This window comes from Citrus clementina, unplaced genomic scaffold, assembly GCF_000493195.1.
Source record: "Citrus clementina cultivar Clemenules unplaced genomic scaffold, Citrus_clementina_v1.0 scaffold_8, whole genome shotgun sequence".
NCBI classification, from domain to species: domain Eukaryota; kingdom Viridiplantae; phylum Streptophyta; class Magnoliopsida; order Sapindales; family Rutaceae; genus Citrus; species Citrus x clementina.
Window position 1 is genome coordinate 9,623,915 of NW_006262022.1, and position 23,318 is coordinate 9,647,232.

The following is a 23,318-nucleotide window of genomic DNA, read 5'->3' on the forward strand; positions in this document are numbered from 1 at the left end:
TCTCAGATCTTATGTTGTATGTAATTCCACTCGTCATTTAGTTTGCTTTTAAAAGCATCATTATTTTAAATCGCAGATCTCATAGCAGTAAACCCCGCTCCAATATAGATATATTTTAATAATTTTCTTGTGTTGGATTCAATTTTATAATTTTCTTTTCTTTTCTTTTCTTTTCTTGTAATTGCATTTAATATTAGTGGTGGGTTGCTGTTACAATCTTACGGATTGATCCACGTATGACCGGCTGATCTTATTAAAAAAATTTATGATTATTGCTGTGAAGTGAATAGAAAATTGTTGATTTTGGAACAATGGACAAGTCAGGTGCATTGGATTATATCAACCAGATGTTTCCCACAGGTCTGTTCAACTTCGGTTTATTGAATTTTGCTGTCTTTAAATTTAGGGTTTAATGGGGCTATTTTGGGCCTGATATCGTTGATAATAAAAGTCTCTGCAAACTGAAACTGTTGTAAGAATAATCATAAAGAAGAAAAAAAAAAAGCTGATTGTGCTGCCTTTCTTGGTTAATCGTAGCAATTTCTTTTAGGATGGTTAGTCTTTTTGATCTCATCTCTTGCCTAAAATGCCTTGGTACTGCAACCCTTGCAACCGGATTTCACCTGGTTGTTATCGGGTCATAGTAATTGTTTTTCTGATATATACTCATTCTTGCTAGTAATACGAAAACAGGGAATAGCTTTTTTCTTTTTACAATTATGGCTTGCTAGTTAAAATTGGGCCTGTATACATATAAAACTGCAATGGAAGAAGTAGCCTTTTGGGATATTCTGAATTTAACATGTTGAGAATTGTAGAAAATGAAGACAATATGATATGGTTAGATAAATTATAATCATGCAACTATAAGATTATGACGATCATGATCACATCTTAGTAGGTCGAAATAGTTTATATTGTCATTAACCTAATTTGCATGCTTGGAAGTTCACAATTATCATTTTTACTATTGCGTAAATTAATTTGCTTTTGGTTGTGGTAATATGTAGAGGCATCTTTATCTGGTGTTGGGCCACTTATGCAAAAAATACATAGTGAAATTCGTCGAGTGGATGCGGGAATTTTAGCTGCTGTTCGCCAACAGGTAAAACTTTTTCTCTTGCCGCTCTTCTTCTGTTATACAACGTCAATCATGCAGCATAGTTGGAGTGGATTGTGTTGTCTGGTAGGATTTTTTACATATTTTAATATTTTAGGTTCTGATTTAATGTATGGTTGGATGCTATGGAGTCGAAAGGTTTTCTCTCTTTATGTGCATGTGTTTCTGTCAACAGTTTCCACAATGCCACTGGTTATGATTAGAGCTTTTGTGACATTTCAGGCTACCTACCAATCTATCTACGTTACAATGGTTTTCATAAGGGTGATAATTAACTCAGGATTTTGTAAGGCTACTAACTAATCAGCAGTATGGTGACATCTCACACCATCACTTTGTAATGGATGATATGGCAATTTCTAAATCTTATAGACTACATATTATGTTTAAGGATTATCTTTCTATTGTCTGGATTGGAATACAGGGAAAGCATAAAGCCTACTCATAGGGAATTTGTGACTATAGACCTCAAAGTATCTCTAAAAACACTTCTGTCGGTTTGGAATTAAGATTTAACTTACAGTGAGAACTTGCAATTTTAACAGCAAGTTGCAAGAATAGATAATTTTTCATTAAGTTCCTTGCAATATGTTTCTAAACTTAGAGGACTAGATGCACGCAAACTATGTTTGGCATTGAAAGAGCAGCTGATATTCTTTGATTTGAGGTAGAGTTGGGATTTGCTATCCCTGAAGTCCATCTTTTGGGTTTTCTTCTTTTTGTTACTTGAATTATTTTTCTTCTCTGGAATGGGATTTTTTTTTTTGGGGGGGGGACGATAGTCTGTGTGGTTGTGAGTTCTTTTTATCTTTTCCATATCGTTTATAAATTTTCTTTGGGTAGAGCAGGCCGAATATTAGTTAAGATTAAATCATCTCCATTTTCTCTTCATGTGTGTTGGAATTTATGAGTCATCTGTTGAAACTTTCTTCCAAGTGGGATTTTACTCGCAATTGTGAGCCTCCCCTCACCTTCACATGTGCCTGAGTTCATGCACTGACACACACATGCAATGTAGATGATCCCCTTTATTTTTTGTCTTCTACCTTCTGGAGCAATATCAAGACTACCTTACATTGTCTGATATATTCACCACAATTCTTACAGCTAAACAAATAGTTTATATGTCTTTTTTCGCTCTTTAATTTCTTAGCCATTGTGACTTCAGAGTAATTCAGGAAACAAAGCAAAGGAAGATCTTGCTGCTGCTACTCATGCTGTGGAGGTCAGTTTATCTCTTACAATGTTTAAAACTATTTTATTTTACATATATTTGTACAAGATGGTTTCTTGAAGGATAGCCTCTATGCGAATGTCTCTGGTTACTAACCTGAGTTTACAAGATATGAAGAAAAGGCCTCCAATTTTCAGCTGGGACTTCTTTTTTAATTTGAGTGTTTTGGTTGTAACACAGGAACTCATGTATAAGATCCGGGAAATAAAGAACAAAGCTGAACAAAGTGAAACAATGGTTCAGGAAATATGCCGTGACATTAAGAAGTTGGACTTTGCAAAGAAGCATATAACAACTACTATCACTGCTCTTCATCGCCTTACGATGTTAGGTTATTTATTCTATCACTTTTTCCCCCCGTTATATTGAGTTTGTCTATATGTTCATATCACTATTGTCATCAAACTCAGGCTCCTACGCAGGGCTTTTATATTGAATTACCAATGCTGAATGGAAAGTCAGTGGTTGCCAATTAAGAATTATAATGGTTATAAGAGTGAAATAATTACTAAAATATCAATCATTCTGGGTATGCATATCAAAGGTATTGCTTGTATGTAACTTGTGACCTACAAGTTATTCAGTTGAGATATTAATGTCCAAGATGCCCATGTATAAGTTCTTACCTCTTAATTTTGAACTTATGATTTCAACTATGAAACTTCCTATAAATATTATTTAAAAGCACTGTGTGGGAGCTTGTGATACCAACATAAATTATTTACTTATATGTGTTTCATCAGTGATCAATATGTAACATTTTAACATGCTTACAATGTACTTCATTATTTTATAATGGTTTTGAGCACTAAGTGAATGTCTTACTGATGCACCCTTTCTCATTTCATAACAGTATCTGCTGTTGAGCAGCTACAGGTAATGGCTTCAAAAAGACAATACAAGGAGGCTGCTGCGCAGCTTGAGGTGATTTAATTCTCAAGATTTTAATTTATAATCTTCATAGTAGTTCAGAGATGTTTTACTTTTCAGATATTACTGTGGACGTTTTCTGGTTTTTGGAAAGTTCCTTAAATTTTTTATTCATCTCCTGAAATTTTTTTTCTAGTTTTTCCTGCAGAATGCATTTTCTGTCCATAAAAAGATATGAAAGAAACTTTTGGGATTTGTGAAGTTATGATGATCAATATGTTGTTTACAGCTGGCTCATATGATGCCATTTTTTGTTCTGTCTCTCATTCCACCATTATAGATAAGAAAAGCATGATTCACTTTAATGAAGTTTTTTGATACTTCAATTTTTGTGAAATGTGAACTGCCGCTTTAGTTTAGGGAAAAAGCAAGCTTTCATTTCTCTCATGGATTCAGCAAAATGATTTTTCTCATGTATTTTGTATTCTAAATCCTGTTCTTTCTGTTAAATTGAAATGAAACTTCGACTTGAAATTTGAAGCCATTTTTCTCTTGGATTTGAAATTTGACGGTTTTCATGATTTTTGACTGAATAAGTGGAGGTCTTGACGATTTTTTAAAGAATGTGTATGAAATATTTTATATATACAAGGGTCCTATTTTGATTGTGCTTCTCTCTCTCTCTCTCTCTCTCTCTCTCTCTATCTATATTCTGCTTAGGTATTGATGCTTCTCTCTTTCTCTCTTTCACACACTTTCTCTCTGTCATATAGATCCTACACTTAATTTGGTTTTCTGATTAGCCTTCTATAGATCTCTTTGTAACTTTGAGAGGTTCTTTCATTGTGGACTTCTTGTTCACTTTTTGTACATGTTTTCTCCTAAATATAAATCTCTCAGTTTCCTATTAAATAAATAAATAAAGAAAGAAAGAAAGAGGGAAAAATACCTTTTTTAAAGTGTTTTATATGAGCATTACCTCAATATCTTTGTATGGGAGTGAATCATGCTTACCTAAGCTAATTTTAATGCGTTGCAGGCTGTAAATCAGTTATGTAGTCATTTTGAAGCCTACAGGGATATTCCAAAGATCACAGAACTCAGGGAGAAGTTTAAGAATATAAAACAAATACTCAAGTCACATGTGTTCTCTGACTTCTCAAGGTATGTTATCTGTCTTATGCTCTCTTTTAATTTGTTTATTTTTGAATATTCATTTTGATGTTTATCCACTTGGCATTCCTGAAATTATATTTAGAATTTCTATGATCTTGTAGAATTTCTCTAATGCTCGAATAGATCAAGATATATCAGGCATGTCATAACAAAGAAAATTAGTTGAGGAACGGTGGATAAGCCCTTATATTGGCTTAGGCACAAGGAAAGTCGGCCATCTGTTAGCTTAATTATTAAAGTCTATCTTTAACTATTAGCTTAATTATTAAAGTCTAAGATTAACTATGTGAAGAGGGGGGGGGGGAGATTACTAAGGTAAGATTGGGATTGGATATCTTTTATTTCTTAATAGGTGAAAAGGGAGATCATTTATCAAGAACTTATGAATTGCTTGGTGATCCACATGTGAGGATTGGTTTTTTCTTCTCTCTTTGGGGAAATCAAGGTGTTCTGGTCGCCTGGAACTATAAAGTGGTGAAGGTGGTCAAGTCTGTCGTATCTACTTTGTTTCCTATAAAAAATTAATCTAATAATGATGTAGATAGTGACGATACTGAGTTTATGGGACAATTGTCCTAGTTAAAGGACTGGATTTTGTAAGAATTTTCATTGTTGTTTTGTTCATGTTCTTCGTGGTTTGTAGGGAGAGATTTGAATGTGGTTTATTATGGGTTGGGAAAATCTATTAGACTTGGGAACCAGTGAGGGGAACTTTAATTGTTTCATTTGGGAGACAAATATAAGAGGTTCTGTTTTGGATGAAGCTTTGTTTACGTCTTCCAATTTAAGGCTTAATTCGTCTTGGATACAGGTTAGGTTCCTCTTTACGCCGTAAATAGGAGGGTGATTGTACCATATGTTGAGAAAATTGAGAAGAGATAAACGGTAGCTCAAGAAATTGTGAAATTGTTGTTTGATGTAGATGCGTTTAGGTAATGCAATACTGAGGGGTCATTATCTCTAATCATAAGTCATTCAATTATCATTTGCCGAGTTTTGGTGCTTGGTCTCTATTTACTATGCATTGTTCTTCAAATGGATTTCCTAAGAAATGATTGGTCAATGCATATAGTATGCTATACTCATTTATGGTGAAGTATTGCGATAGATAAAACAGAAGGATTTTTGAGGAAGGATTATGGAGAAAGTGCTTGAATTGAGAGAGAGATTTCCTTTTGTTGACTACTCTTTGGGCTTTGGTGACAGAAATTTAGGCATATTTTTCTGTTTTTTTATTCTGTCTAATTGTGAAGCTGTGGTTTTCTTTAAGGATGATTGTTCTTGTACATGTTTGTATATCGTGGATTTCTAGTAAACTATACGTGTACTTTTTGCAAATAATATTCTCTTTGTTTCTTACAGGAAATGGATGCTCATTTATAAACTGACTTCTTTTTTTCTCTGTTTCATCTCAGCTTAGGTACTGGCAAAGAGACAGAGGAAACTAATTTGCTGCAGCAATTATCGGATGCTTGCTTAGTTGTTGACGCCCTAGAGCCATCTGTGCGGGAAGAGTTGGTAAATAACTTCTGCAGAAGGGAGCTAACTTCATATGAACAGATCTTCGAAGGAGCTGGTTTGTAAGACTATCACAGTTTGCATTATTAAGAGTCCACTTTGCTGTCCTAGAACCTGAAGTTATTCATATCTCATGTGTACAGAGTTAGCTAAGTTGGATAAAACTGAACGACGATATGCATGGATCAAACGTCGTATAAGAACTAATGAGGAAATATTCAAAATTTTTCCTCCTTCATGGCATGTTCCTTATCTGCTCATATCCAGTTCTGTAAAGAAGACAAGGTACTAAGCTTTTACATCAATTCTGAATCCTTGGTTAAACTTAGTATAAATAAACTGCTTTTTGAATCACTAAATATGTTTTATCTTATAGTTTTTGTTAATTGTGCAATAGAAGCCTTTAATCTGCATGAAATGTTTTTTATTTTGTATTATATTTGGAAGCAAACCCTTGTTTGGAAAATCATGGAGGAAGCAGGGGAAAATCCAAATTGTTTTTTTTCTTTTATCTTTTTGGGTCTTGTTAGAGATTTTTTTGTTTGAGGAAAAAGTATTGGTTTTTGGCTTAGTTGCATTTTGGCAATGTTTTGAGTATTTGGAATTGAAGGAATAGGAGAATTTGTGAGATGGCTTTGAAGAATGGATGAAGATTTTACATGATAAAGCTAGCGTATATTTTTGTTACCGAGCAATTTTAGGATATATTTTTGTTCTTTATTCTTAAAGATTGGGAGGCAATTTTGATCATGTGTGGTATAACGGTGCTGTGACTTAAAAGCCACTGCTGCTGTAATTAAAAAAAAAAAAGGTTATGAAATAAATTTGAAAGTGTGGTAAATATGACTTTTAAATAATAATTTTGACAAAAAAAGTACAGATGTTCTAGGCTTTTCATTTTACAAGGGTGAGAAAATCAACTTAGCTTCTAAACTACAGTACAAAGTGTTTACCAAAAACTTTCATGCCATAGCTTTTAAGTTACAACTGCCCAGCCACAATACTCAAATAGGGCCTTGATTTGATTGGTGTGATTTTTCCTTCATATACATGGACCACTCATTCTCAACTTTGTTCCTTTTTGCATTAATGATGTTATCTTTTCCTGTTATGAATTATCACATTAATTTCAGATGGAGTATCTTATTGCATTAACGATGTTCTCTTTCCCTGTTATGAATTATCACATTGATTTCAGATGGAGTATCTTATTGTGCTGTAGTATTGCAAAGAAATTTGGATGTAATGGCTTTCTGTTTACAGGAAACAGCTGGAGGGGATCCTTGACAATTTGACAGAAAGACCAGATGTCGGAACATTATTGTTGGTAATTTATATTCTGTAACTGAATGCCGATTGATAGCCTTATTAATTTCCTAATTTTTCTATGACTCCGTTGTGGTAGTCAAATTTGCGCTTGACTGCATCGTTTTAGATCAGTTCATTTCAAATGTGCATTTTCCAAACTATATCCTTCATACTTGTCTTAGCTTCTTGTATTTGACTATTCTGCTGCATTTTTTGAATTTAGTTTTAATCGTTACATAACATAAAGTTCCCATTTCTTTCCAACTATTTCTCTGTTTGAGCATCCTCTGAAAGGGACTACATAACTCTTTGTGCTATGTAGCCTCTTAACGGTGAGAAAGCTTACCTCTGTCCTGGTAGTATATTGTCAATGAGCTATACATAAATGGTCAACTTCAAATACTAACACCATGGCCCTAAGATTATCATGGTACTGAAAACTATTGGACTGTTCCCCTGTCAGGTTTGTGCACATATACACCAGCTAATATATTATTTGTTTTGCTCTTAATTGGTTCGTAAGGTTAAGTGGAAACTTGTTCAGACTACTTTTAGACCAACAAAGTTGGCTTTCTATGGATTTACTTGTCATCTTTCTTTTAGCTTCACTCACTGTGCTTTACGAAAATGATCCAATGAATCTAGTTTTGCTTTGGACTTCTCCGGAATTGCTTCTGAGCCTTCAATATGAGTATCAGTCATCTTTTAATTTTTGGCAATGTATTTTAAAACGAACCTGTGCAAATGTTCTTTTCCACCACTTATTTATCCTGATAAAAATTGCTCTTCCAATTGTCATGCACCTTTAAGTAAATAAATTATTCACGAAAGTATCCTTTCGATCCTTTTACTTTGTAAAACTGAATCTGAGAGCTTTAAGCAGTATCAATAGTATGCCTTCAATTAAAGCCAAATCGTTCTGATTAGGTAGTTTCTTTCAACTCCAAATCTCCGATAATAGTGTCATTATTTGGTGCAATCACTTTGTACTAAAGTAATACTGGCCTTTCCACCTTGAAGTATCATTTATTACTATTATCATTATTTTGATAAGAAACAGAAAATTTTAACATTCTGCCTTCTGATATGGTGTGCCTGAAATAGATGGTTTTAGTATCTTCTCAGAACAGAGTAATCTAATATAAAAATTGCAGATGCTTTTAAGGTGATTAGTGCCATGTACAGTAATTGTAGTCAGTATACTATGTTTCTTGACTGCTTCCATTTATGGTAAGTTATGTTGTTAATGCTGTGTTGTATGTTTTGAGAACTGTTTATAGGCATTACAAAGAACCATAGAATTTGAGGATGAATTGGCAGAGAAATTTGGAGGAGACAGCCGCAGCAGCGAGATTGGGCTTGACATTGAAGAAATAGGTAGACCAGAGAACAATCGTCAGAATGTTTCAGATATTCGAAAGAAGTATGAAAGAAAACTTGCTGCAAATCAGGGAAACTCAACTGAAGTATGCATTTTCTTCACCATAGGTAGTTGAGAAAAGTTTGCTCAATGCACTATTTGACGTATTATAACATGAATTATTGTCCCTGTTGATTCTGTGTTGACAGGAAAAGGATGGAAACAAGGACTTGTCAGTGCCAGGAGCTGGGGTGTGTCTTCATGTTTTGTTTACTGTTCCATCTTCTACAAAGATTTTAATATATGTGTCAGTGATATAAATAGGATTGCCAACTTAGTTTTCTTTGAGTTCATTCCTTGTCATGTTATTAGGTTGTTTTAATCATTGCAGTTAAAATTCTGGAGTAACTTTGTCCTATTTGATGGAAAATCTAAAATGCTATAATGACCAAGATTTCTTCTCAGGGAGTTGATGTTTCATTTTTATAGTAAGTTTGATGTGGATGTTTACCGTTTCGTTCGTGCCACTGAATATGTTATTTCCTAAGGTAGTATTCTGTATTATGCTTGAGGCATCTTTGAAGGAGGTGGTTTATGTTCTTATATGAAGGTTTAAGTTAATAAAGAGAGAGAAAGCTCCTGAGAATTATCTTTCATCGTTGATTGTGCAGTTCAACTTCCGCAGAATCATTTCATCTTGTTTTGAACCTCACTTGACAGCTTATGTAGAACTGGAAGAGAGGACATTAATGGAGAATCTGGAAAAACTTGTTCAGGTGGTTTGGATACATAAGTCATGATTAGTTATTTCACGTGTTTCTTTTTCTAATACTTACTATAATTTTTTTTCTTCTTTCTGATAGGAGGAAACATGGGATATCGAAGAGGGAAGTCAGAATAATGTTCTACATAGCAGCACAGAAGTAAGTATTCGTACATACATCATGATACTGATCATTTTGCATGTGATGTGCTGCACCCTTGTAGATTTGGACTAGCGTCCGAGAGTTTTCTTAATTTTTAGGCTCCATTTAGTATAGCTCTTTGTTAGACCTATGAAAACTTATGTTAGGCGCAAATATAAAGGGGCATGGGCTGTTTAGTAATTTTAGGGGCAGGGGCAATTTAGTAACTTTATTATTAATTAGGGTTTAGTTATAAAGAAGAGATTATGGAGTCATTTAGGGTCTATGTTGAGTTTTGTCTGGTATTAGGAACCATTAGGAGTTTTGGGAGAAATTGACCGATCTCTCGAATTGTAGGTCAGGATTGATTGCTTGTTTTTTTTTTTATTTAATCAATAAAAATCAGCCTTAATTTAGCCCTAAGTCCTATCAAAGTGGTATCAGAGCAAGAATCTTGAGACAATGGCAGCGAAGAAGGTGGACGCGCTTGAAGAAAAATTGGAAGCAGAGGTTGGATCACTCAAGGCTATGATTGATGAGCGATTCAACACCGTTGAACAACAATTTTCATCTCTTGAAACCATGTTGCTGAAATTGACAGAACTCCACCTCAACCCACCACCGGTAGCATGGAAGGGCTATGGCGGTTTGGCAGGAGAAGGATCTGGTGGCACGGAAACCGAGGTGGGCGACGACGCAGGAGTTGAGGTGACCGGGAAGGGCGAATTGGGGGAGTTTGGGGGTGAGACACAACCTGAACAGGCTGGATTTGGGCCCGAGCGGGGAGGAATTGGGTCTGGACAGGCTGGATTTGGGGCCGGTAGGCCAAGAGGAGGGATTTCTAGTGAGAAAGGGTGCGGTTATGGTCGAAATACGGCTGGGCAAGGAATTCCAGCCCACTATGGTGCTGGGCAAGGAGAATTTTGGGCTGGATCTTCGGGATTTGCAGACACTGGAGTAGATTCGGGAGGTTGGAGACCTCCAATGGCACGAACTGGGGCTGGTCAGACTCAATTTGGAGCGGATCCTAGGGTAAGGAAGCTGAAAATGCCTATTTTCAAAGGCGAGGATGCCTATGGATGGGTGTATAGGGTAGAGCGCTATTTTACTATCAATGGACCCTCAGAGAGGGAAAAGTTAATGGCAGCGGCGTTATGTTTGGAGGGAAAGACGCTTGGAGAGATTTCAAGCCACTCAAGAAGGGGATTTGCATGAACAGTTTTTTTCCTTGACCCAGGAGGGAACGGTCATGGAGTATAGGAAAAGTTTGAGTTGCTGTCCGGGCGTCTAGGGGAAGTCTCAGATGCAGCGCTGGAAGGGAATTTTATAAAGGGACTGAAACCGAAAATCCAAGCCGCGCTACGCTTGCTGAGGCCGAGAGGGTTAGGGGAGACAATGGAGTTGGCACAGATGATTGAGGACAAGAACACAACAAAACAGATTAATAAGAGCAATTTAGTCAGTTTTTCATACCGAAATAGCACACCATTGGTAGGTCAGAAAACCCAGACCTTGAGGTTCCAACGAGAGTTCTAAAGCACACCACGGGAGGTCAGAAAACACAAATTAAGGGGATATAGAGAGATTCCCAAAGGGATCGGGCTAGTGGCGCACGATCGGGGGCGACTTTCAAACGCCTCATGGAAACAGAGATTTAGGACAAGAGGGCAAAGGGGTTGTGTTTTCGATGTGATGAGAAATCTTCCCCAGGGCATCGATGTAAGGACAAATTACTACAAGTTTTGACTGTGTGTGATGAGGAGGAAGGCGGAGGAGAAGCCGAGGAAGAAGAGGTGGAAGAGCAAGAACGTCTTCATTTAGAGGTCGCTGAGGTTTCGCTTAACTCAGTAGTGGGATTTACACCAAACCATACAATGAAGATAAGAGGGAGAATAGGGGAGCAAGACGTAGTGGTGTTAATCGATAGTGGTGCAACCCACAATTTTATTTCTAATAAAGTAGTAGATCGGTTGGGACTTTGTTTGATGGACATTGGTAGTTTTGGGGTGGTAATGGGTACTGGGAAGGTAGAAAAGAGTAGGGGAATATGTAGAGGGCTGATCTTACTATTACCAGGGGTTCAAGTGGTGGAGGATTTTCTTGCGTTGGACTTAGGAAGTACAGACGTCATTTTGGGAATGAAGTGGTTGCAGACGCTAGGAAAGATGAAAGTGAATTGGAAACTATTAACAATGGAGTTTCGGGTAAATAGTCAGGTGGTCGTGCTACGGGGTGATTCGAGTTTGAGCAAAACTTTTGTGTCCCTAAAAGCCATGATAAAGGCGATTCAAGACGCGAGGCAGGGATTCTTGGTGGAGCTACATAGCATGGTAGGAGGACGGACAGAGGCATCAACAGTTATTCCGAAACCAATTCAGCAGCTATTGGAGCAATTTGAGGGGGTTTTCCAGATGCCTAGTGGCCTACCTCCGCGACGAGAACATGAGCATGCAATAGTGTTAAAGGAAGGGGCTTCACCTATTAGTGTCCGACCATACCGGTACTCTCAGATACAAAAGAACGAGATTGAGAGGCTAGTTAGGGAAATGATAGAGGCCAGGATAATACAACCGAGCGTGAGTCCATTTTCAAGCCCGATCTTGTTAGTGAAGAAAAAAAATGGGAGCTGGAGATTTTGTATCGACTACCGAGCGTTGAATAAGGAAATGGTACTTGATAAATTTTCTATTCCAGTGATAGATGAGTTGTTGGATGAGTTGGATGGGGTGTCAGTCGTTACAAAGATAGATTTGAAGTCGGGATATCACCAGATACGGATGCGACCAGAGGATGTGCATAAGATTGCATTTCGGACTCACGAGGGACATTACGAATTTCTAGTTATTTCGTTTGGCCTTACAAACGCGCCAGCCACTTTTCAATCATTGATGAATAAGGTATTTCAGCCCTATTTGAGGAAGTTTGTCCTTGTTTTCTTCGACGATAACTTAGTTTACAGTCCACTTTGGAGGATCATGTGGGTCATCTAGAGTTAGTATTAAAGGAGTTACAGAAACATCAGTTGTATGCCAACCGAAAAAGGTGCTTGTTTGCACAGACAAGGGTGGAATACTTAGGGCATGTGGTGTCGGCAGAGGGGGTTTCAGCAAATCAGTCTAAGATAGCGGCAATGCTGGAATGGCCTCTACTTAAGACACTAAAGGAATTGAGGGGTTTTTTGGGGCTCACCGGATATTATCGGAAGTTTGGGAAAAGGTATAACACCATAGCATGGCCTCTGACCGAGCAGTTGAAGAAGGATAGTTTTCAATGGGAGGAAGCAGCGACGCAAGCTTTTGAGAAACTAAAGCGGGCCATGACTAGTGTTCCGGTGCTAGCATTACCAGATTTTAGCCGACCATTTATCGTAGAGACAGATGCATCGGGGTATGGGTTAAGAGCGGTCTTTATGCAAAATCAACGCCCAATCGCTTCCTTCAGCCAAGTATTAACAGCTAGGGCTCGACTCAAGTCAGTTTATGAGCGCAAACTCATGGCAATTGTGTTAGCTATTCAGAAGTGGAGGTCATACCTCTTGGGGCAACGTTTTATCGTTCGAACCGACCAACAGTCTCAAATTCCTATTGGAGTAACGGATGGTGATTGAGGAACACCAACGCTAGTTGTCGAAGTTACTAGGCTATGATTTTGAGATACAGTATCGGCCGGGGTTAGAGAATAAGGCGGCAGATGCCTTATCGTGACGGGAGGAGGAACCTCAGTTGGTAGCTTTATCAGTGCCTTTGGTGATGGATTGGGATGCATTGTTACGAGAAATTGAAGCAAACGAGGGGTTGGTAAAGATCCGGACAGCGATGTTACGTGGGGAACCGGGATACCCGGGTTATTCTATGGATGGACAGCGACTGTTATATCAAGGGCGTCTGGTGCTGCCGAGGACATCACTCCAAATACTGAAGTTATTACGGGAGTTTCACGAGAGTGCTATTGGGGGACATTCCGGTGTTCTAAAAACTTATCGGCGTTTGGCCGCAGAGCTGTATTGGGTTGGGATGAAGAAGGATATTGAGGAGATGGTAGCGTGGTGTGATGTGTGTCAACGCCACAAATATATGGCAATGGCGCTAGGAGGGTTGTTGCAACCATTATCACTACCCAATAAGGTTTAAGAGGAGGTAACGATGGATTTTATTAAAGGACTGCCACATTCGGATGGATACACGGTGATCTTGGTGGTGGTCGATCAACTAAGCAAGTATGCTCATTTCATACCCTTACGACACCCTTATACTGTTGTGATGGTTGCAGCGGCGTTTATGCGTGAGGTGGTACGTTTACATGGAATTCCGGAGTCGATAGTAACGGATCGAGATAAGATTTTTCTGAGCCACTTTTGGAGGGAGTTGTTTAAAATGCAGGGTACAATTTTGAAGAGGAGCATAGCTTACCATCCACAAACTGAGGGGCAGACTGAGATAGTCAACCGATGTGTATCTACGATTTTTTGTGTTGGACAAGCCTAAGCAATGGACGAGGAGGTTAGCATGGGCAGAGTATTGGTATAATACTTCTTATCACACCGCTGCACAGACCACTCCTTTTAAGATCTTGTATGTGCGAGATCCTCCACATTTGATGTACTATGGTCAAGGTTCGACACCTGTATCGCAGGTGGATCAATACTTGGAGGAACGAGATCGAATACTTGATGAGTTGAAGAGGCATCTATCTAAAGCGCAGCAGATAATGAAAAAAACAGGCCGACGGTCATAGGAGAGACGTACAATTTGCGGTAGGAGACCGAGCTTATTTGAAGTTACGGCCATATCGACAGAAATCTCTTGCGCGACGGAGGAGTGAGAAGCTCTCCCCTCGGCATTTTGGGCCCTATGAGATAGAAGAAAAGATTGGCGAGGTGGTGTATCGGTTGAAGTTGCCACCAACATCGGTCATTCACCCGGTATTTCATGTGTCTCAGTTGAGACGAGCTATTGGAGAACATACACCCTCTCCTTTGCTTCCGCCAACGCTGACTGAGGATATGGAGGTCGTGCTAGAACCAGCGGCTGTGGAGGGAGTACGCCAGGGAGTTACAAGACAACCTGCTGATACAAAAGTGTTGATTACATGGAAGGACTTGCCAGACTATGAGGCGACATGGGAGCCATATGAGTTGATACAATAGCAGTTTCCCGAATTCCACCTTGAGGACAAGGTGTCTTTTTGGGAAGGGAGTAATGCTAGACCTATGAAAACTTATGTTAGGCGCAAATATAAAGGGGCAGGGGCTGTTTAGTAATTTTGGGGGCAGGGGCAATTTAGTAACTTTATTATTAATTAGGGTTTAGTTATAAATAAGAGATTATGGAGTCATGTAGGGTATATGTTGAGTTTTGTCTGGTATTAGGAACCATTAGGAGTTTCAGGAGAGATTGACTTACCTCTCCAATTGTAGGTCAAGATTGATTGTTTATTTTCTTTTGATTTAATCAATAAAAGTCAGCCCTAATTTAGCCCTAATTCCTATCACTCTTCAAATAGAGCTTGTTGAAGTAGAGTTTTTACTATTAGGACTTTTACTAAAAAAAAATTAGTTGTTTGGTTGTCAAAGAGAGATTTTATTAGAAGTTGTGAAGTTGTTTTAATAGACAAGTTTTTTGAAAGTTGTGGTAGAAAGGAATGAAATAAGATTGTGAAATAAATCAAGATATCTTAGAGAATTTAACTTGTTTATAAAGCTCTGTAAGACTACAACCTCTACTCTCAAAAGTCTCAAATTTGAGATTTTTCTAGTAGAGGCAAAATAACATTTTTCTTAATCTCTAAAAGTTCTATTCAAATGAGAACCAAACAACCAAAAAGAAAAAAAAATAATGAAAATAGCTTTTGACATTAAATCTTTACTTTTTGCCGGTAGAGAAGTCATACCAAACAGGGTCTTAGTGTACCTGCATCCTTTTATTGATATGTTCATTTATTTTAAAGCCTGGTTGATCTGCCTGTTTGATGCATTAAGTAATTACTTTTTGTCTGTTGGATGCTGCATTTCTAATTTCTGGGACTTGCACATTCTTTCTTTTTGGCAGCATATTTTAACATCTCACTAGTATTACAGCAGAAATGGCCAGAAAAATAAAATTAGAAAATAATTAGTGGAGATATACAGCTAATATGATAACCTTGAGCAATATCTTTCCTATTCTAGATGCCTTTTGAAACATTCCTGATCTCAACGACATTGTTAATTTCCAGATTGTTTGTGGGGTTAACAGTGAGCTTGTTCACCTTGTGTAATCTCCTTTTCTATTAATACAACATCTTTTTGTTGTTTATTAACAAAGAAAAAACAGTATCACTTTAGGGAAGTTTAACTGTATGTGACAAAGTTTACTAGTTAATTTACTTGATTTCTTTAAATTGGTCATCTATAGTATTTATTTTACGCTGCAGTGAATGAACTTCACTTCATCTACAATCAAACGATTTGGCAGTACTGCATAGAAATTTAAAGTTTGTGGTAGAGAATTCAGTATTCATATTTTTCACCTTTCAGCTTTTCAGGAGGCAATCACTGTATTAATGGTTGATGTACGTTCAAATCTTCTCTTTGTAAATGCAGTCATCTGATTGCATTTTGTGTTGCCAATGAATATGTCTATTTTTATATCACCAAGTATTATTTTTATGAAGGATTTAACTGAACACCTCTCTAACCTTGCTGCAAATGAAGAAAATGTCAAAGGAGCAAGTTGGTTGTTTAATTCAGACATGTTCATCTGTCTGGCAAGGATTTCTACCAGCCTCGATTAATAAAATGCCTAAGTAACTAGATTGGCTTATTAACAACATGTTCAAGTGTTCCTATTTTATGGACGTCAATGCTTTTTTAAGTATATAAACTTAGCTGTTATTGACTAATTAATGTCAGAATAACATTAACTTATCAAGTCATTAGATAAGGCAATTTAAAGTTTGGTTTTCCAAGAGTATTTTGCCAAAATCCTCTCATGCCACTTTGTTTTGGATGCGCTATGTATGAATACATTTTGTATGAGTAAGTTCATAGTTTTTATTTCAATTTTGAAATTATAGTATTCATTGCATTTACTTACCCTTTGTTGTTCATTGCAGTTGTTTTTTATAATCAAAAGGAGCTTAAAGCGATGCACTGCTTTAACGAAGAGCCAGACATTATTAAATTTGTTCAAGGTGCATTAAATTTATTTATTTGATAGCTCTGTCATGCTCTTTGCAGCAGTAGTTCATTTTATGTCAAACAAGAAATAAAATAAATAAAAATAAATTAAAAAAGAAAAAGGATTCCGTAAGTCTAGTGCTAAACAAAAATGGTCAATGGCCCAATGCTTTGTCGGGAGTTAATTAACGAAAGAAGCTTTCTGTTGATGATTGGGACTGGGAAAATTTTACTCAAAACTCATTATATAAGTGACATTAACAACGTGTCTATAGCATTGAGGATATTAGAGAAGGATTGGTGAAGCATTATGTTAGTCTATTCACTTATGCCTAGATGCTCGACATGCATAGGGATACATTTACATGTTATGGGCTTTTAAAACAATAGTACTTTATATTCCTTTTTTTCTTCTGTTTCGTATTAAAGTCAGATATATAATTATAGATCATCAAATCTTCCTTTAACATACATGAGTCAGATATGTCATGCCGATGGATATTCCACGTATGACTACCTTCTTTCACAGTGACTGACTTGCTAATCTTGAGCTTTGTGCCTCCTTTTTTCATGCACAATGAATTCAGTATTTGGCTTATTATCATACCACCAGACAACCAAACATTGCTCAGTCAGTTTCTTAGGGTATTGAGGGCCATGGGTCAGATGAACAATAATTGAACTTAGTGACAATATGGTTACAAAGAGATAATACATTTGAAATTGTTAGAATTTTCATGCTTTTGTATTTCTTAAAAAACATGTGTATGTGAGTGTGTGTAAGTATTCCATACTAATTTCAGCTTGGATAGCATTGATAAAAGTCATTAATTGGGGAGCAGCTATGGTGTAATATCATTATTTAGAATTTATGATCTTATAGGATTTGTAGTTCTTGGGCTTGGGGATTTTTGACTTTTTTCTTTGCAGACTTCTTGTCCCTCCTCTATGTACATTTCCTACATCTAACATACTTATATTGTTTCTGGAAAAAAGAAAAGGGATAAAAGTCGTTAGTGGAGAGCTTAATTTCCTAGGAAAGATAACAACTCTTGCATTATTATTGCAGTGAAATACAGAATGCCATGTGTGCAATGAAGGTTCTAATAACTTTGCAACTAACAAGCCAACTTGCAACAACATACCAATGAAAAAGCATAATTTGACATTTTCTCTTGTTGATGAGTTTTTAGGTATTTCAAAGAATTCTAAAAGCATATGCAACAAAGCTTTTTGCAAGACTACCAAGAGGTGGTACAGGGATTGTTGCAGCAGCTACTGGTATGGATGGACAGATAAGGGTATGGGATTGACATTTAATTTCATGAACCTTTTGAACTTCATGGAAAGTTACATTGTTATTGTACCAAACACTGATCGACATTTGTTGTCAATGTGACAATTTTATGCAGATATCTGAGAGGGACGAAAGGGTTATCTGTTATATTGTGAATTCAGCTGAATACTGCCACAAAACGGTAAGTTTGTTGCTCTGTTTATCGTGTTTCCCTGTGATTTTTTATTCCAGTTTCATCCTTTCTGTACTCTAGTTCATGTGACCTGACAAATTATTGCTGCTATATATTTCACAAACAAGGTTTGGGTATGATATTCTATTGGAATATCTTGAAATACTGTATAAAACACTGAATCTATATGTAAGGTGTTTCTTAGCACTTTCTGAGCTCAAGTTGATGATCACTTTACTCTCTTGGTAGAAAGGACCGAATAAAAGGGATGGATAGAGAGAACAAAACAATCTAAATATACTTACTTTTGTCTTTTTTATTAATGTTTTTGGCTTAGAACAAAAGAACTTCTAATATAATAAATGGATTACAAATGAGTTGGTGGGGGGGGGACAAGCTGTCCACAGAAACAAGGATAAACTGTCAATGAAGTTTGTAAGGGCACAAAAGCTTCACATAAAGTATGGCTAATCTCATCTCTGTAGGTTGAATATTCTTAATGAAATTAATGTGCAGTTTCATTGGAATGAGATAATCATTCATCTGCAATTGTTGATACCCATTGAATGAATATGCAATAGTTGTTTAGTAATGTCCTCTGCAGTGGTTCGTATGTCATTCTTTCTAGCTGCCTTTTGTCTTTTTTGTCTTCAAGGAGGTGGAAATTTTAACGTTCCAGTTTATTTAAAATACTTCAGTGACATGCTGGGTGGTTTGAATAAGGCAGGGGTATGTATACGTGTATGATGAGTAACTGGGTGTGTCTACTTTTACAGTCTGGAGATCTGGCTGAAAGTGTGTCCAAAATAATTGATTCTCAGTTAGCAGATGGAGTGGATATGTCTGAAGTGCAGGTAATATGATTATTTCATAAAATATCCAGCATATCATGATTCACCCTGTCACATTTCATAATCCATGGAACTGTGCAGGACGAATTTTCAGCAGTGATAACGAAAGCATTGGTAACCTTGGTTCTTGGCCTGGAAACTAAGTTCGATAATGAAATGGCTGGAATGACCCGTGTTCCATGGGGTAGCCTAGAAAGTGTGGGTGACCAATCAGAGTAAGACACATTCATTGAAAGCTTGGAACTCTAATTTCATAAACTTCAGAAAAATTTCTCATATTACCATATTGACTTTGTAGGTATGTCAATGGAATAAATATGATCCTTACTAGTAGCATTCCTGTACTTGGAAGCCTTCTTTCACCCATCTACTTTCAGTTCTTCTTGGATAAGGTGAATATAAAGAGATGATATGCCTGAGCTATCTGTTGCCATCAATCACAATTTGTCTTTTGGTCTTACACATTCATTTTATTGCATTAAGGTTCATTATTTTTGGTTTCTTTTCTGTATGCTATATATTCTTGAAAACTTACGCCATTGGAACAATCTAAAATTACTTAACTACATAATGATTTGCTCAATTTGCATAATTTTACTGTTATCGTTTATTTGTGAATGATTTCTCCACTTGGCTTCAGTTATTCTTCAGGTACTAGATGCATTTTGTTCATCTCTTGAAATAAATAAAATCAGGAACTTTGCGCAATTCAACATCATACTTTCTTTTGGAGGATCTTATTTTTTTTATAAATACATCAGCCAATTGTGCTTTTTCCTTATTTCCGTGCAGCTCGCATCATCCCTTGGCCCACGATTTTATGCCAATATTTTCAAGTGCAAGCACATATCAGAAACTGGAGCCCAACAGGTAGTGATGATTTGCAAACTTCATTTGTGTTCATTTCAAATTAAGCATGTCAGTAGCAGGGAAGCAGCTCTAATGCATGACATTACAATAATTTTGAAGGGCATTTTGATCTACATTTAGAACTTCAATAAAGCTCATCTGTAATCAAGACTTGAAGTATTTGAATTTCATTCTCTGTTAAGTCTAAATCGTAAGATATGTACTTAATGCCTAAAGGTTTGGAACAGTAATGACTGGCTGGATAATCACCTTGATGTTTTCCTTGTTTCGATTCATTCCCCATGCTGTAAAAAATGATTTTATATGAATGGTCTTTGGACCAAAAGGAAAAAATGTTTCATTTGTAGAAATATTACTGTTATACTTTGTGCATCATAAACATTAAAAGAATTTTGACCATTTCACATTGATAATTTTTATTTGAATGCTGTTTTGGAGCTGCTTGCCTACATTAATTGTTCTCTTAGTTCTTTCTTTGAATTCCTTTTTAATATTATTTGAAAATGCTGTATGAACAAATAAAAAATTGTATTTGTGAACTTAGATCTTGAACACCTCAAACATATGCATTTTATGACATTGCAAGGTGATTCGTTTTCTTGTAATAATTGTCTGTATTTGTCATGTTGTTCCCAAAATAAATGCAAAATATTTATATTAATATCCCGTCTCTAACTTATGCTGCTTGGTCAGCCTTCTGTTGTGGGAGAAATTTCTTTCCTTTTTCTCCAAAGCCAGTGCACTGAACCATTAGATTGCTATTGAAAATTTCATATCATGTGATTGATGCTTGTAAAAGCTTTGCTCCTCACCTTACTGTATATATGTTAATTTATTATAAGCAATCTTTTTGAATGATTTTTTTACTTGTGCTTAAATGGTTTGATTTTATTTCAGATGTTGTTAGACACGCAAGCCGTAAAAACTATTCTTCTAGACATACCGTCCCTCGGTCGACAGGTGAGTAGCTACGCTTAAATAAAAATCAAAATGTTCAAAGACCCTAGACCACAATTGTACAGTTTCTTGTTGCTTGTTTTATCTTTGGCATGATTATTTTTGCCTGCAAATATTTCATGGCTGCTGTTTTTCTGTTACTCCTATATATGGCATGACATTTGTTTGAGTCTAGTTGCCAGCTTTGCAGCTGTAGTGCTGGTTAAACTGTCATTAGTGACCAAGAATTTGTTTCCAGTCTAAATTAGTAGATTAATTGCTCCAAAAACAATCGAAATAAAATAATAAAAATAAAACAATTACAAAGTTGATGTAAGTGATTTTTATCTTTTCATTTCTAGAAGATGTTGAGAATCACTTCTAGTTAGGCAAGTAAGAGTATAAAGGTGAACCAATGTAGAAAACATTTTGACTCAGCTCACACTGTTCAATATAACTTTTTATCTACTTTAGATTGAAACAGAAGGGACTAGGAGGATAGACATGAGCTGTGGCCATGAGGGAAACTATGTCCTTTCAATAAGTAGAACTATCAACGAGTTAATTTGTTAATTGCTTGAAATAGTTGGCATGGTCTTTGAGATGTAATCTTGAAATTAATGAAAGCTCTTAAGATGTACTCTCCCATTTAGGTGATAAAATGAAATCACATACTGGCTATAGATGATCCCAGTGAGATAAGTTTAGTTACTTGATAGGCTGTATCAGTGCCATATGCACTTCATTTCAGTTGTAAATTCATGGAAGTATTTTTGGTGAGACTTGATTTTTCATATTTATACCGATCCTTATTCCATTAAACCTATCTAAATTCCTTAACCTGTTCATTTATTTCTCTAATACAGACGTCAAATGCTGCTAGCTATACAAAATTTGTAAGCCGCGAGATGAGCAAAGCTGAAGCACTTCTGAAGGTGTGTAATCACATTACTGACAGATTTTGCTTTCTGGCTAGTTACAGTTTCTTATTCCTAGATTCAAATTGTTTATTCATCATTCAACAGGTCATACTATCCCCGGTTGATTCTGTGGCAGACACATATCGTGCATTGCTACCCGAGGGAACCCCTATGGAATTCCAGCGTATCCTAGAGCTTAAGGTTAAATTCAATTTCCACTTTGATTTCCTTAAATACATGTCTTAGTTTGTGAGTTTGGTATTGGATGATAAGGTTTCAAACCTAGTTTCAAGGCCTGAGGATATGAATAAATGAAAGTTATTAAACATAAATGCTGTCTTAATTACGAAGGCTATGTCTAAGACCAGTGTTGATGCATGAGTATAGGCGACTGGAAGAGGCAAGATATATATTTTTTCAGAAAAGCAAATCTCATTGCAATATCCTTCTGTATTTGGATTTGACTAGGAGACTATCATAGACAATATAATTTCCATTTACTAAAGTCGATTGGGTGAAGCCATTTCGTTGAAAAATGTATGGGTGTTGGACCGTCCAAACTGTTTGTCCACATGGTATCATGCCACTCTATTCATCCTATGTTCTTCTGAATTCATATCAGAGCTTACTCGTCTTAGGACTGTGGTATTAATGTAAGAATTTGTTGTGAGATTTTAGTATACATTAACTTTCTTGGCAGCTCCAAGCGTGTATTATTATTATTATTTTCCTCTATTATATAGCTGCCCATATTAGAGGAAAACTATGTTGAGTTGTTAATTGGATTTTGGAATGTGCAGGGCCTTAAAAAAGCTGATCAGCAGACTATTCTTGATGACTTCAACAAACATGGTCCGGGGACTACGCAACCTACTATTGCACCATCGGTTGTGCCTGCAGCCCCTCCTGCTCCCCCATCTTCAGTGATTCCGAATTCTGCTTCCGCTGGGTTTATCACTTCACGGGAAGATGTATTAACCAGAGCAGCTGCACTTGGACGAGGGGCTGCGACAACTGGATTCAAGAGGTTCCTGGCTTTAACCGAGGCTGCAAAAGACCGGAAAGATGGACCTTTCAGAAAGCTTTTCAACACATAACATTCTCATAATATATCATTTTTAACAAATTTATATTCAAATCCTTCATTCCTTCCCCGGCCGCCACACCTCCCCCCCCCCCCCCCCCCCCCAAACAATAACAACAAACAAAATTTGATGATCTATAATCGCTTCTTACATTTTCTATAACTGGATCCAGAATTTTGTGTACATAAAAATAGTTAATGCATTTCCCTTGTAACATCTTCAGTTCTGAGGCGGCTGAGTGAGAACGTGGGCCTAGTCATAGTCTGGAGAGTTCCAGATTGATATCGTATACTCATTGATATTATTCATGTTTCTTTAGCTCAATTTTTCTCGATGGGATGTGATTCTGTGTGATCCCATCTCATTTGGGACGGGATTAAGACATATTTTTATCTCATAAAAAAATTTAGGGACGGGAGTGAGATATTTTTTTATTCCAATTACATATGCGGGACGGGAGTAGAATTGATAAATTTCGTCTCATTCCGTCTCATTACCGATTAAGAATGAAAATTTCTTTAATTAGGATTCTATCTCTTT

At 36.6% G+C, this 23,318-nt stretch overlaps 1 protein-coding gene across 1 annotated transcript; it reads left to right on the top strand.

Annotated features, from left to right (window-relative positions):
* The first annotated feature begins 25 nt into the window (after window positions 1-25).
* LOC18034143 (vacuolar protein sorting-associated protein 53 A) lies at window positions 26-22,891 on the top strand. Its single transcript, XM_024179527.1, has 24 exons — window positions 26-360; window positions 1,011-1,105; window positions 2,289-2,345; window positions 2,535-2,685; window positions 3,208-3,278; window positions 4,264-4,388; window positions 5,816-5,976; window positions 6,062-6,203; window positions 7,182-7,245; window positions 8,507-8,692; window positions 8,796-8,837; window positions 9,258-9,362; window positions 9,450-9,509; window positions 16,584-16,661; window positions 17,841-17,948; window positions 18,060-18,125; window positions 18,893-18,970; window positions 19,049-19,182; window positions 19,266-19,359; window positions 19,760-19,837; window positions 20,735-20,797; window positions 21,640-21,708; window positions 21,799-21,894; window positions 22,494-22,891. The coding sequence occupies exons 1-24, from the start codon at window positions 312-314 to the stop codon at window positions 22,788-22,790; spliced, it is 2,469 nt and encodes an 822-aa protein (XP_024035295.1). The 5' UTR covers window positions 26-311; the 3' UTR covers window positions 22,791-22,891.
* Window positions 22,892-23,318: the final 427 nt, after the last annotated feature.